At 46.4% G+C, this 16,157-nt stretch overlaps 1 protein-coding gene across 3 annotated transcripts in view; it reads right to left on the bottom strand.

The window, feature by feature from the left end:
* The window catches only part of NARS2 (asparaginyl-tRNA synthetase 2, mitochondrial), a 78,865-nt gene that overhangs the window by 49,733 nt on the left and 12,975 nt on the right, over positions 1 to 16,157 (bottom strand). For all 3 annotated transcript variants that reach the window (XM_014606601.3, XM_019493597.2, XM_019493596.2), the window contains one exon: positions 13,690 to 13,770. In XM_014606601.3, the coding sequence (XP_014462087.2) occupies positions 13,690 to 13,770 (81 nt within the window). The remainder of the gene's footprint in view (positions 1 to 13,689; positions 13,771 to 16,157) is intronic.

Below are 16,157 nucleotides of genomic sequence, written 5' to 3'. Positions count from 1 at the left end.
TCTCCAGAGTGCCAGGAGTTTTGGAGCAGCTTTGCCAGGGGTTCTGCAATGACTTCAGCCAGATCCTTTAGCACTCTCAAATGGAGTTCATCCGGTCCTGCTGACTTATATATGTCTAATTTCTTTAACTGATCACACACCAGTTCTACGGCAACAGTAGGAAGGCAGTCATTCCTGCCCTGCTCATTCTGTACCCTATCTGGCATGATTTTCCCCTTAGCCTAGTGAAATACAGAGGCAAAGTAGTCATTCAGGAGTTCAGTTTTTTCCTGAGTGTCAGTAACCAGCTGTCCCGAGCTGTTAAGCAATGGCCCCACACTCTTACTTGTTCACCTAAGGAAATCATATAATCATTTAATATCAAGGCATGGCAGGCGAGGTAGTCAGGGGGGGTTTGCCTGGAGGCAAGTGGGCAGGCCTATGTTCAGACCGGCCCCAGGATGCCCACTTGTTACAGAGAGACATAAAGGAAAAACCACTGAGTGTGGTGGGAAGAAGTGAGGAAGGAATGGTCTTGTGGACAAGGCACTGGGCTGGTGCTCTGGAGATGTGGGCCCAGCTCCATGGCTCTGCAAGAGACTGTCATAGTGATTTTTATGCAAGTTGGTCCCTATATACTTTAGTGCTGGCTCTGTAAAAATGGATAAGGGACAAGACTTCCTTTCTCCCACCATTTCTCTTGTAAAATGTTAAGCTCCCCAAAGGCAGGGACCATCTCCTTCTATACATATAGCGTGGCATGACCTTGATTTTGTTGGTGTCTACAAGCACGTCCAGAAATCAAGCAGTAATAAGGAACTGCATGTTTAAATGGAAGTGATGATGCTAATACAGGGCCCTTGCAGATGCAGATGACTCTTCTCAGTCCAGCTACACAAGCCTACAGGCCTAGAAGTGAAACAGAGCCTCAGAAGTTTGCCCTGAGTCTATGTAAATGGTTGTGCAATTTGCAGGAGTCAGCACACAAGCGTACAACTTATGTTTGGAGAGGATCAAACAGCTGGGCTATAGCAGGAGAGCCAACAGCCAGCTGGACCAAGACCGGGGAGAAAGCATAGGGAGGATAAAGCACTAGTTCTATTTTTATGAAGGAAGATGCTCTCTCATAAAGCGGAGTCAGCCTAGGTTTCAGTAACAACCTCTAATACTGAACACTCAGCTTGTCTAAATTGGGGTTTTGAAAATGAGCATATACAACTACTTCAAGCTGTGGCTTCTCAGAACCACTTTGGGGCTGGGGAAGGGGGTGAGAAGGGAGGAAAAATGGTCCTCGATTTTTAAGCAGCGGACGGAGGCATGCAAATTTAAAAGACCGCATTGAAAACCTTAGTGCCACCAAAAGGTAGACAGAGGAACAAAGCCAATTATCTCAGCCACTCTCACGAGTTCATTCTTCCACAGAAAGATAAAAGAGGGGAAAAAAATCTAAGAATTTCTTCTATTAGAGTATTTTTGGCTTCACATATCATTGTTCTTGAAACACCAGGGAGTGTTTTCCATCCATGGTAGGTATCTCAAGTTTAATAAAGGCTTTTAAAATTAGTGTTATTTTCCTTTCACAGACAGAAATATTTGTTTCCATTACACAAAAGATCTACAAAAACCTGAGGGGAAAAAAAAACGGGGAATGGAATATTTTGTTAAGTCTTCATTGTTATTCTAGCTTTGGGAAAAAAACAAAAGGCAACAATATGAAACTGGAAACCTCACAGATCAAACATTACACAGGGACTGAGAAACAATTGCCCTTTCATTCCAGTTTTTGCACATCTTTTCAGGTCAGTGGACATTTTGTAACACAAAAATCACTCTGAAAGATTTAAGCTCGTTTGGTGGTTTGATGCTGCAAAAGCAAGAAGAAGAAAGCCTTTTAAGACAGGACCATAGATAATTTTTTATTTAGGCATGAAATTAAAAATAAAATAAAAGCAGGTGGATATTGCTTTAATGAATAGCTTTGTACCCATGACTAAATGCATCCTTTTTAAAATTAGCTTGTATTTTAAACATATTGTTTCCTTTATGTCATGCAATAGATATAAATTACTGTATTTGCCAATAGTCTTCAAATACATGAAGGGGAGCGATTAAGAGGATTACAATAGACTAGCCTCTGTGTCCACAGGGGACAGGACAAATAACAACAATCCTAAATTACAAGGGAAATTTAATGTGGATATTAGGGTCATTTTTCTTGCTATGAGGGTGATTCAACTCTGGAACAGGTTACCCAGACTGTGGAGTCTCCATCCTGAAAGTTTTAAGAGCAGGGTAGAAAGACATATGACAGGGATGGAGCCTGCCTTGAACAGAGGCAGGGCAACATCATCAGGGCCCTGCCAGCACAGTTTTTCTATGATTCTATCCTAAATTTGTTTTCTGGGGAGAGATCAGGCTTCCCCTTCAGTTTCTAGTCGATTATGTCCCTATCCATGCTAACCCCCCCCCCCCAAAAAAAAACAAACAAAAAACCAAACAAACAACCCACCAAACAAACCCACAACGGTTTCCTATTAGTACCTCCAGTAAAGAACCTCTCCTTTACCTCCTTCCTTTATTTTAATTATGCCCCATCACTAGATTTCTTCATTTTTTTTAATGAAAAAAAAATGCACAGATGTTATATGTCCTAATTATTTGCAATAGTGAAGCCTGGACTTGATCCCCGAGAGGAGATTAGCTTCCTTATAAGTTACCAAAGCATGTTCCTTTCCAAAATGCAGTATGCCTCCCCTGGTCCTTTTGGGCAAGACATGAATGTCCCAGTTGCTTGGGACTATTTTTGATCCTAAAGGGCTTTCTAAAAGGTAATGGCAGCAGCTAATTTCCACTTTGTGGGGGGACATTTTGCTACACCTCAGATTTCTCCTGCAGGGGAACATGGCCTTCTATGCCTTCTGGATGAAACAGTACCAAATGGTGCACTGCAACACTACTACTGCTCCTATGCTTTTTCCCCCAGGGATGACTGCTGTACCTACTGACACCTGAATTCAGATGTAGGAGAAGCTCTAACTCAGACCTTGACAGATGAAGATGAGAAGAACAGAATCTGGTATCAGTAGTGACATCATTGTCTAGAGGAAAGAGCCAGGAGTCATCTAACTCCACTTAGGTGCTTAAATCAATGGACCCAGAATACAACCCAGAATACAGACCCAAAGATATTACTGAGCTTATACACTTCATCCTCACACACAACAATTTCACTTTTAATAATCAACACTTCCTCCAGATGATGGGAACAGCTATGGGCACTAAAATGGCCCCACAGTATGCCAACCTTTTTATGAGCCACCTGGAAGAAGACTTCCTCAAGAACTGCACCCGCAAACCCTTGCTATACTTAAGATGTATCGATGACATCTTCATCATTTGGACTGAGAACCTGCAATCTCTGATTGAGTTCCACCAGAAATTCAACAATCACCATCCCTCCATCCGACTTTCTTTAGAATACTCCAGCACCAACATCTCCTTTTTAGGCACAAAGATCAGTATCCAGAAGGGTAAAATACAGACCACAGTATACAAGAAACCCACAGACCAACACACATATCTGCACAGAACCAGCAATCACCCTAAACACACCAAAAAAGCTGTGATATACAGCCAAGCCCTCAGATACCACCGCATCTGTACTGAAGAGAACACCCAGGATCACCACCTCACCAATCTTAAAAAGGCTTTCACCCAGCAAGGACACTTGTCCAGAGAGATACATTGCACGTTTGAAAGAGCCACCTGGATACCACGAGAAAAACTGCTGCAGTACAGAAGAAAACCCCCCACAAATCGCACACCGCTGGTTATGACCTACCACCCATCCCTTGAACCCGTATGGAAAATCCTCAAAAAATTGCAACCCGTATTAGAAAGAGACCCTATTCTTAAAAAGATCTTCCCAGAGCCACCCATCCTAGCCTTCAATCAAGCACCGACCCTCGCCAACCTCATCACCAGAAGCAAGCTTCCTCAAGCCCAGAACACACCAAAAGGATCCAGACCATGCCATGACAAGAAATGCAAAACCTGCCCCCACATCTCCACCACCCCCACTATTACTACACCCCACAACCGAGCCATCAGCATCCCTGGGTCTTACAGCTGCACCTCCAGAAATGTAATATACCTCATCCAATGCACCAAATGCCCTGATGGAAAATATGTAGGAGACCAAACAACACCTGCGCACCAGAATGAACGCACACCGGAAATCCATCAAAGACAGAAATACCCAATTACCGGTGGGGGCACATTTCTCACAGGAGGGCCAGTCTCTCTCCAATCTCTCAGTCCTGATCCTCAAGGGAAACTTACACAACACTTCCCAGAGACGAGCCTGAGCTCCATTTCATCAACCTCCTGGATACTAGAGATCAGGGACTAAACATAGATATTGGATTTTTGATGCATTATAATCTGTCTGGCAACTGACTCCCCAGCCCAGCCCCGGGCTTCTTTACTTTTCACCCCATCCAGGAAGAGCACGCACCAACTGCTGAAACCTCCTTAGCCTGATGAAGGGTTTTTGAACCCGAAAGCTTGCTTAATAACTATTCTCCAACCATCTGGGTTGGTCTAATAAAAGATATCGAATTCACCCAAGGAACCTTGTCTGCCTATGTCCTTAGACCAACACAGCTACAACCCAAACCCCTAAATCAATGGACTGTTTTTCAGAGGACTGGGACAATCAGAGCACCAGCACAATCAGAGCGCACCCCCCCCCCCCCCCCCCAATGCTCTGGAAAGATACTATTTGGGAGCAGGGTTTGGAGGGAAGAAATTCAGAACAGTTACCTTGGTGCTAAAGATAAATTTAGGTGCCTAACTTTATATGCCTGGCTGTGTGCGAGTCCCCTAGCTCTACCTAATGATGCCACGGGACCAGTCGCAGTGTTATTTCTCAACCTGCACCATGGAAGGAACTGCTGCCCCCCAGGGAAGTTGCTAAAGTTATGCTCATTCATGTGTCGAGAGCGTTTGCTATTCAAGTCTCCATTTCTCTCATTAGCTTGGAGTGTTCTTCCTGAAGCCCTGCTGTTCATGTTTAAAGAGTGGTGAAGTCTGCATCTCCCTACTTCAAGCAAAGGACAGTTCACCTTCACCTAGGCCTGGTTTCTGGGTGAGAAACTCAGCTGAAGCAAATCAAGAGACCTATCATTGAGGACCCACCCTTTTGCTCCACTGCATTTGTTATTCCAACAGATGGATGATGCAGAATCAGGGCCCTTAATAGTTCCTCCCAAGAAACCTGGATCATTATATTCAAGAACATAAAGAATAACACTGCCAAGCAAATAAATGCTTTTGTTCAACTCTCTCTCCAAACGAGCCCTTGGACACCAGGGTGATGGGCACAGCATGTAAACCCAACCAGAACTGCAGGAGCCCTGTGCACCATGCTTAAGTTACCCATTTCCTTAATGGACCCAAATCTTCCCTCCTTGCTCCCCAGATCCTTTAGGACAGGGATGTGCCACTTCCAGCTGGCAGGCCAAATGCGGCTCATGGTGGGACCACGGTATCCAGCCTGTTGGGCTCTCCACAGGTTGGGAAATTTGGCAGTGGGGGACAGGTGGTAATTAATACTGCCACCCTCTTCATCTGCCAAATACTCAAACTCCAAACCCCACAAGAGGGGTTGGGGCCACACCATGCCCCCACTCCCCACCCCCCCCGGATCAGGACTGGGCCATGCCCCCTCTGCAGCTGAATCCGGGCTGGGCCACACCCTCTTCCCCCCCCCAACCCTTGCCTCCCCAGCTGTATCAGGACCAGGCCATACCCCCTCCCCACTTGGCTGCCCCCCCCACCCTCCACATGGCTGGATGGGGCTCCACTATGACCATCCTCAGTGACAGATCGGGACCACCCGCCACATCCGGCCAGCAGACCAACTGGTCACTGCCCGTCTTGCCTGCCAGCCAAAAAGTCTGTGCACTACTACCTTAGGATGAATAAAGAGAACCTGGTGCAGAGTTTGGCATCAGGATGCGAGACGAAAATGAGCAGAGAAAACGGGCTTATCCACATGGGTGGGTTATTGCTAGGTAAGCTTAGGTGTGAATTTACTCCAGCTACTCTGCACGAAGCCCCCTGCATTGGGCTACTCCTAGTGTACAGTAAGAGTGCCCCTGTGCAAGGCAGCTCACTCTGCTTGCACTTTGCACGCACTAAATGTGTCCACCCAGGTGGTTTGTGCTGTAGCTGGCACACTGCAAATCCACACCCCTGCTGGCTGCACAGCGCTGAACGCAGTGTTTGGGGAAAGACGGGAAAGCCAGCCAGAAAGTTCACACAGGATACAGTTGCCTCCACGCCTCCAGAGTCTGAGAGCTGGTTTATTTAGAGAGATTTCACCTCATTTTCCCTTTCTTTTTGTTTTCCACCCCAAACTGAACTACAATTAAGGAAGGTGGTGGGGAAGGAGATGCAACAGGAATAGATTGGAGGAAGGGGGTGGGGAAAGGACACAAGATGCCAAACAAGAGCTTGATAGGTCTTAAAGGGACATGGCTTCCAAGAGCAAAGAGGTGTCAGGCTGCATTTGGCTGCTAGGGGATTCTGCTAAGTGCTGCTGCCTAAAGTCCTTTACTCAGTAGCATAGGGATGGAGGGGCGAGGATATATGCAATTGCTAGGAAAGGCTAAACCAGGAATAGGAAGATGACAACACTGTGTGAGGACTGTTATATTCCCAGCCTAAAACCCACACCTGAAATGCCAATCTCCCGCTGCTTCTGTAGCCAGCAGATGGACCTTTACTCCTCTTCCAAATCCAAAATTTCAGGGGTAACCACTTGTTTCCTTTCAAGTTCTCCCTATTGCCTGGACACCAAAAGGGGAAAAAGTCTTTGCTAACCAGCATCTTAGCTTCAAGCATATGATAGAAGTCAGCATCAAAGGGCAGGGCTGCACGAAACAGCACCATTTTGTTTCGACTTCTGTTTCACCGTTTCTGTCGTTGTTTCAAAAGCGCGGTTTTGTTTTGTTTCGTTGAAACTGTTTCAATGTTTCGTCCATAGGCTATAATGGGGAATCATGAAAATGCCCATAACTTTGTCACTTCTTGCCCGATTCAGATGAAAATTGCAGGGATGGTAGCCCCTTCTGAGGGCACGAAGCCTGCCCAGTTTCAAGGAGATAGGTGCAGGGGTTTCTGGAAAACTGCACCCCAAGTTCCTGACAAGCAAGACTCGTGGCATTTGCTGGCAGTGGCAGCCTCCTGTCATCCCTCATGCAGATCTGGGGACCCACACCCCCAGGAGGGCTGTGCTGGACTCCTCCCAGGGGGTGTAGGCCCCTGGATCTGCGCTCAGGATGAGAAGAGGCTGCTGCTGCTGCCTGGGACTGGCGCAAGGCGGGAGAGAGCCAGGGCTGCGCTCCAATCGGCTCCACCAGCCCCACGGAGCTCAGGCTGGCAGCAGGAGGCGGGGGAGAGCCAGTGGCCAGGGCTGCACTCCAAGCGGCTCTGCCACTGGCTTTCCCGCCACCGGGCTGAGCTCCACGGGGCTGGCGGAGCTGCTCGGAGCACAGCCCTGGCTCTCCCCTGCCCCCCGCCACCAGGCTGCTTCGAAACTTGAAACGTTTCAAAACTTTTGAAACGTTTTGAATGCCTTCATTTTGTTTCGAAGCTATTTTAATGAAGACCTCTAAGAATACCATGGGGTTCTGCAATACAAAGAATTATGTTTTTTGATCTTCTAGGGCAATGATTCTCAAGGGGATACATCTGCAGTGAGTTGAGGCACCCTGGGATGCCATAAGATCTTTCTAAGCATGCCATGGGGTGCCACACAACATTAACGTTGTTAAGTATATGTAGCAGGGTTGGTGTTACATCTCTCAGTCTGACTATGCCTGGCAGTCAGTCCTGCCTGGCCTGCTCTTCTACTCCAGCATCCCAGAGGCCTCCCAGTCTCAACTGCTATGCTTTTGGACTTATTCAATCAGTCTATTAGGCTCATTAGTTTCTCCAGCTTGCTCCAAGCTTTCTATTACCATCCAGTCCTGAGCCTCATTATGCCACAAATCAAATCCACAAGACCTTAAAGAGCTCCACACTCAATCCTCAGTTACTTCTCACTGGACCTGTAGCCCTCACTTAGCCTACCAGGCCCCTCAATTAGCTCTATAGAGTAGGCCTATGTACCATAGAGCAGGCTTTGGTACTGACCTGAGCAGCCCCATTTTTAGCCTCCCTTCTGGGCCTACTCAGAATAATTCTGCCACTTCCCTCTCCATAAATTAATTTCAACAGGGCTAGCAGCCTTTAATGGATCCACAACACCTCCCACAGAGCTCATGCACCTGCTCTGATCCCTTCAATTGGAGAGGGGGTACGTCTTGGAGTACTGCCCGGGTTACATCTATTATTGATTAGAGTGTGAGTGTGGGTTTCAAAGAGGACCCTTTAAGCCCAGGCCTTTTTTGGCTGGATGGGGTGGGTCTAGTACAGGGGTGGGCAAAATGCAGCCCGGGGGCTGGATGCAGCCTGCCAGGCTATTCTATGCAGCCTGCGGGGTCCCTAAAAATGTAGAAAATTAATATTAATCTGCCCTGGGCTGCCTGTCATGTGGCCCTCAATGGCTTGCCAAAACTCAGTAAGCGGCCCTCTGCCCAAAATAATTGCCTGCCCCTGGTCTAGTAACTATATAAACCAAAGCAGGAGACAAGCTGAGCAGTCTGGCCTAGACTATGAAAGGAGAAGGAACTCTCTAGATAGGACTGTGGAGAGACAAACAGTGCATAAGTCCTAGAAGGCTAGGGCTGGCAGTAAGCCACGACAGAAGGGAAGGCTGGGGGATAGGCCGGGTGAATGACTGTATTGTTTTCATTAGGGTTTGTTTGTAGTTGTATTTATTTGTTTGGATAAGATATGCTCCTTGCCAAGAGACAGGACAATTTACTGGGGAGAAGGAAGGCTGTTGAAGGTATTCAGGAAAAATGTAGTATCTATTTTGTTTGTGGGTTGTTGTGGATCTAATGACTTAATTTAAGTGGCTCCTTTTGGTGTCCGCCTTGTATTTATGCTTATTCTGCTGGATTGCTCTTGGACAGATTAATCTGATTGATTCTGCGTTTTACCCCTCGCAGCCCCTACGTCAGAAGAGAACAGAGGGGAAAACTTGTATAGGATCTACAACAGACAATGCCCGGTTTGCTTATGGTAATCCCACTACTTAGCAAGAGGGAGAACCTTGTCCTGCCCCATCGTGGCCCATCTAGCAGTGTGCAGAAATGCATTACACTCTGAGGTATTTTGACACTAACCATGATTAGGCCTTTTTTAGTAAAAGTGGCATGATTCCCAGCTCTGAACCTTTGCACCTCAAGGCTTGACTCTGAGCTTTATTCTACTGTATATGCCCTGTTGCATTTGCCTCATCTTTGAGAACCCCTCATTGATACCAGCTAGATTTGCCGGCACAGAGAGGTTAGTAGAGATTGCTAGATTGCAATCAAGCAGGATTTTGGAAATCAAGAATGGGACAGCCCAAGAAGCGCTGTGGGCCACACCTTGTTCCACCCTTTGCCGAGTCAAACACATCCTCCACCTTCACAAAGATCCACCCCGTGTTATCCAAAGAATCAGGCTCTCTGGTATCACTTCACAGTTGCACTATCTATGTGACAGCTCAGTAAGTGATGATAAGAGAAATATCTGACTGATGACTGCTGCATTTAAACCCAATTTCCCCCCCAAATTATGTTCTTCTTTAACAGGAGTTATTTGCAGAGGGCCTGAAGGAACAGTGAACAATTAATGTACATGCTAACAGTTATGTTGGTTGAAGGATTCTTCCCTTTCTACACTAGAAGTGTTGTAGAGTTGTTATTCCATGGTTCATCTTGCCTATATGTGAGGGGCAGGATTTACCTAGTAGTATCTTTTAGTGTGCCAACTTTTTAGATGACAGTGGTGTTGGAGTAGCTTATAGACACAACATATCTTTCTTCAGATCTGTGAAGAAGCACTGTGTGCCCACAACCTTGTCCAACACCTCTCCCACCTACAAAGCTCTTCAAATAAAAGTTATTAAAATATATCCAGCTTCTCTCACGGTAAGTTAGGACATCATCAACTTCCTGGGAGACCCTGATATAACAGTTACTTCCTGATGGAGCAATACGCGAACAGCATGTAATCCCTGACCAGGTTCTTGACATGAGCAGTGCTCAGATCATTGATGTGGTTTACAGTAAACTAGGCCTATTCATTAGTAAGAGAAAAAAAATTGCAATATATATAGAATTGTAGGTGGCAGCTGCCTGACATCATCCCTGTAAAGTTGGTTTTAACTAGCGCAGGTAAGCTCCCTCATTATCCCAACCCACAGTTACACAGGGCATGAATTATCCCAAACTTACCAGAATCCTACAACGGTTTCTTAAACAGTTTGCTCAATGGGAAAGGAAAGGATCCACATGTCCAGTCTCAGCATGAGAAAGAGCCCACCCCGTGCTGCACACAGCATCATCAGCTTGCACAAAGCCAAACAAAGACCAGGAGGAAACTACACATATAAACAAATGCAAAGCCTGCTGGATTATAAAGCTCTACAGACCAAGGGCCACATGGCTTCAAAAGGGCCACAAGGCTCTGTCCCTCATTTTAAAAGCAAGATGTTATTTTTCCATCTCTCTTCTAATTACATGCCAAAGTCTCTCTTCTCTCCCCTGCCCTCCCTCAGGACTACAAAGGGCCGGGCAGCTACTAGCCTTGTTATTCAGAAGATTAAAGCTGCCAGTCAGAGGAAGAGAGATGCAGGTGAGCAGCAGGGGTAGAAGGAGCCTTGAGCAGAGTCCTGCCACCATGTATCCAGCCACAGCTCCAGTATTTCCTGCATTCCCCTCCAGGGAGAAGAGTGACACTGGCAGGACTGCGACAGCAGAGAAACTAATCCATGTTTTTCCTATTTTTCATTGCCTACGACTTGAAGACTATGATGGACACCAGATGGTTTATAGGCACAAGCAGCTTCAGGAAGCAACAGGTGCGTTGATTTATAGCAGAGACATTTTTAGAACAGGGATGCTCAATCTCTGGCTTGCAGGCCAAATCCAGGCTGTAACCCTGTGTCCTCTGCCCTGCAGTGCTTCTCATAGGTCCAGTAATTTGGTGGTAGGAAGGCAGTGGCACCACTTTCTCGCTGTCAAATTTTTAGGCCCATGGGAGCCCCAAGCCCTGTGCACTGGATTTTAGCACACACATTTACGCAGGAACAGCGCTGGACCCCAGGGCCCAATCTCAGCACACAGGTGCTAGAGGACCAGGTATCAGGCCCAGGGGGACCAAACCTGGCATGAGAGGGGAAGAAGGGCAAGGAAGCGGTGCCCCAGGGCCCAATCCTGACACACAGGGCTTGATTCAGCTTGCAGACCAGCCCTGCCCCACTCCTCCAGCCCACAGGATCAAAAGGTTGAGCAGCACTAACTTAGAACATAACCATTAAAAAAAATTAAAAGACCAAGGATTTTTGTGGGTCTTTTTCTTTCAAAGAAAGAGTCTGTTCTGAAGATAGATGGGAAACCTTCAGCATCCATCTTTTCCTATTGGGGCCTATCTCAATAATATCTGAGCAGCAGTCAAAAATAAGAAGGACATGAATTCTCCACTCCCCTCTCTCCCCCCCCCCTTCCTGGAAGCAAGAGGCAAAGTAAGGACTAGTTCAAGTGACAGGGCAGAAGAGTAGGCATGTGGCTCTGAGGCAGCTAACAGCCATGAAAAAGCTTGCGTAAAAAGGCAGATCTTGTGTGTAGCTCCGAGTGCAGGCAGGCTGAGATCCTCTTTTCTGTTTCAAGGGTCTAAGTGAAAGCTGCCCCGCTATTGCTGGAGTAGGGATGGAGTGTTATTGTAGCTGCCACAGTCCAGGAAACGTGCGAGAAGCAAGAGGTTCTGGTGGTATCTTTTGGTGGACCAACAGTAGAGTTGGGAGACATGCTAGACAAGCTTTTCAACACAAAGTGCCCTTCTTCAGCATCCTTCCCAATGAAACACTACAATAAAAGATATGCCCCCAAAACCTTGCTTGTTGGGATGAGCAGTTTCATTGTACAATGAAATGGCTGGAGGGAGAGATGTTATCTCTGGTATCCAGAACCATTTCCATGCAGGGTTGAGGAAGATCTGGACAGAGATCTTGAAAGGGGTTTAGAGAACCAGTGAAATCAGGATCAATTTCCCACTTGCCAATGGTTAGCAGATACATGAAGCTCTGCAATTAAAGCACCATTCCTGCTATATGCATCATTTAATAGGATCCCATTTCACACTTGTACAACTCCTTTTGATCACAGATCTCATTTTACTTCACCATGGTAGGCATCATAACCAACTCATTCTGCAAACACCCTCAGGCAACACCCCAAAACAAAACCCAGAGTGCATGGCTCTCAGCCCCACATCTCACCTGACAGTTCCCAGACTTGCAATCCCATACTCTTGCCACTCCAGCCAACATCTGCATGAATGCTTCTGCAACTTAAGCCATCTCCAAGGCAGCCTCGCAGGACTTAATGCAATCAAGCGCAGGGGTGGATACAGCTTGTACAGAAGACTTGGTACACTGTACAACTGTAAGCTGTCTACTGTGTTTATCATCACATCTTAAGTCGCATGCAACAGCCAGAAGCGATTTTTTGTTTCTGCTGAGACACTGCAATTCACTGGAACAGTTTGGCCTGGCTAGTCAAGTTTGCTGTCACAGCAAACAAAAAAGCTGGTTCATGTGCTGTTCTGAACTGGTCCGCGAGGGTGCTGTCGGTAGGGCGGGGCAGGTTTTTCCATCATGAAGAAGCAGTAGGCGAAGATTTCTGATATGCAGATAGAGGAACCCAGAAATGACAATGCAGGAGCAGTTGCAGACTACCTCGACAATGTTTTGCTTTGGGATGACTCACCAGCAAGGCTACAGCCAATAAGCAGAAGCAGATGCTACTCTTTGTAGTGACAAATGTAACAGGGGCTGATCGGATCGTTCACGATTGGGAAGGGAATGGTTACTGAGAGCTTGAGGAATATTGCAATCTGGCTAAAGAAATTCACATGGCAGTTTTTCACTGGGGATGCGGAGGGTTTTGGTAGGTCCTAAAGCCAGCACAGTGACAATTTGTAGGTCTTTACGCTCTTTTCTGGCAACCCAGGTGAAAAAGCACAGCTCACTCTAAGAGGACGGGCAGCTCTTAGAGAAGGATAAGAAGAAAAAAAAAAAATAAATGAAAAAGGCAGCAGAAAAAAGGACCAGCAAAATATGCTCATATGTCAGACGTCATTCTGTGGTTTGGAGGAGGATATGATCAGCTTGAAGATTCACAGGAGAAGCTGAAAGTAGTTTCAGGTGTTCTGCCTGTCCCCAAGGTCTTTTCCCATCTTTTGTGCATTTCCACCCACATTTTCCTGTTTGTTAAGGTTGCTCACCCTCCCCTCCTTGTGCCCTTTGTAAGTTTTTCCATACACAGGGGACAGAAAGAAAGAAATGAATGCACATAAGGCTGGTTAATGCAGAGAATTAACTAAAAAGATGAAATAGCTGCTTCATCTTTCAGTCGTTAGTGTGGGGATCATGATAAACTGCTGTAGATTAAAAATCCCTTTCAGAAGGACAGGGAAAATAGGATTTATAAGACCAAGTGTGTTCCTTTAGCAGCTACCAGTTACAGTAATTTTACAAGCACAACTTACCTCAATTTGGAAGAGCTCCCCACCACCTTCGCAGTCATTTGATGTAATGACAGGAGTATGGATGTGCACATAGCCGTTCTCCTGAAAGAGAGAGGACATGGAAGGGTTGCTAATCCAGAAAGTGTAAAATCCAAGGAGGATTTCAACAGGCACAAATCAGGATATGCCTACACCTGTCCAGAACCAACACCATACACAACATTTTAGGGCAGCACTGTCCATTTTCTGAATGGACGGGGAGCCACATGACCTCTGGACCACAAGCAACATGGGCCACATGCAGCACTGTACAGGCCTTAACAACGAGCTGCTTAGAGGCCCCATGCCCCCAGGGTACAGGCTCTTTGGGTCCTGCAATTTGCACTCTGAAGCAATCTGTGGCATAGTTAAACATCAGCTAGATTTGTAAGCATTTGTATTTAATGCTTGTTTTTTCATGCATGCATGCATGGTCTCTCTAGGGTAAATCCTGCCCCTGAAGAGGGATGCCGCTTGTGTTATTCCATTGTAGAAGCTGAGGGTAACCTAGTCTCCATGCAGTCAGGCTTTTAAACAGAAGATGTCTGATTGTAAAGCAACTTTGAAAAATACAGTGGCTTTGACCAGGCTGCACAGCAAGGCGGTGGCAGTGCTGGGAGCAGAACACTCAATACCTCTGGACTGCCAAAATCCTAGAAAGACATATGTTTGGCTTGAAAGCTTCAGGCAACTCAGGTGAATGAGACTCTAGGAGCAGCATATTTTGACTGTAAGCAGCAGGAACCGATCTTCTGGTGTATCTCAGAGTTGCAGAAAAACAGGTCTTGAAAGGATCTCAGGGGGTCACTCTAGTCCAACCCTCTGCTCAAGGCAGGATCATCCCTGTCTAAACCACTCCAGCCAAATGCCTGTCTACCTCACACTGAAAAACCTTCCAGTGACAGCTTCTACGGCCTCTCTAGGTCATTTGTTCCAGGGCTGAACCACCCTCGGCGTTCATGAATTCTTCCTAGTAGTTAACCTAAATCTCTGTGGTTGCAATGTAAGCCCATTATACTCTTTGTTCTGAGCTCAGTGGACACAGAACTATTAACTCTTTCTAACAACCTTTTCTGTATTTGAGGACTGACTCCGGCAGTGCCTGGCACAAAGGGAACACAGCTGTGATGGAGGCCTCCTGGCACTACCAACGTGCACAACAATGCCCATGCCACGCTACTGTTAGTGCTTTAGACAAATAAAAGGTACTAGGTTTCTTTAACAATATCAACATAGCCTCCCTGAGGGAGGGAGCAGAAATGCCCCCTTGCTCCAGGGATAAGTCCTAGCTCTCAGCTGATGTGATGACAGCTCCGCAGCAAGGCTAGACATGCTGTCTTAGGCAGGACTGCTGACCCCCACAGCAGTGCTGGCAGATGCCTCATGCGTACCTGCAGTTATGTTGGCAAAATGATACTTTACTACTACACCCAGCATTGCTGGTGGCAGGAGGAGGGGGAAGGGTTTGAATCCATCAGTACAAGATGCAGGCTTACCAGCCTGGCACAATTCATACTAGAAACGCCCTCCTGGCATACTTTATCTCAGTTAAGTGTGCTTAATAGAAGGAAAGCCTAATTCAGGGCAACTGCTACCATGATATTGCTATTTCATGTGGCAGACTGCTCCTCTGCTTGAAGAAGGACCCTGACAGTACGAGTCACTACAGAAAGCCTGGAGTCCACCTGCCATGGAAAGGTCTGGGATGGTTCCCATTATAAAGCCATGAAGCAAGTGGTAAGGGGCCAGCACAGACTCAAATGTGAACCTGCATCAGTTCAGAGCGATGCACGGTGGACATTCGTGCTGCAGTTGTCTCACTGTTCCTATGAACACAGCCCCAAGATGAGCAGGGATATTCATACAGCACCGATCCTAGAATATGCAAGAGAAGGCTTAAAGACGGCATGAGACCATCAACTTTGTACCATGAAAATGCCCTACTTTTACTTTTGCATTCCTATACATTAGCACAACATTGTGAATCTGGATTACAAATTCTGCATGAGAAGTTCTGGTTTCTTTTAAAAAGAAACACTTCCCACTGTGTCAAAATTACATAACGAGCATGTTAGATATTGCCCCCCCCCAAATCTTAAGTCTGGGACCAAATCTGAATTTACACCGTCTCTAAGAATTCCTTTAGGTATAAAATAAAAGCTCAATTTTAACAGAATACTTTAAATTGTCACAACCCAAAGGTGTGATTTTTTTTTTGTGTGTGCTTTGGCACCACTGAATTATTTTCCCGCCAATTTGTAGCTTTCTTTGCAGGGTGCATTTCTTCTTTGCAGCACAGAAATGCACTTTGCAAAGAGTTCCCGCCATTTGTATTATAATTCGAGCCCCATTATTGGTTTGCGTTAAATTATTCACACGTGGCGGCTCGTGACTGGCTTGCTAGCCGTATAAAAAGCTTGAGTGGTTTCCGCCCAAGTTGGAGGACTCCA

The sequence above is a fragment of the Alligator mississippiensis genome, chromosome 1 (assembly GCF_030867095.1).
Source record: "Alligator mississippiensis isolate rAllMis1 chromosome 1, rAllMis1, whole genome shotgun sequence".
Taxonomy (NCBI): Eukaryota; Metazoa; Chordata; order Crocodylia; family Alligatoridae; genus Alligator; species Alligator mississippiensis.
Note: the sequence above shows the minus strand (reverse complement) of the source record. Positions and strands in the feature narration are given on the sequence as shown.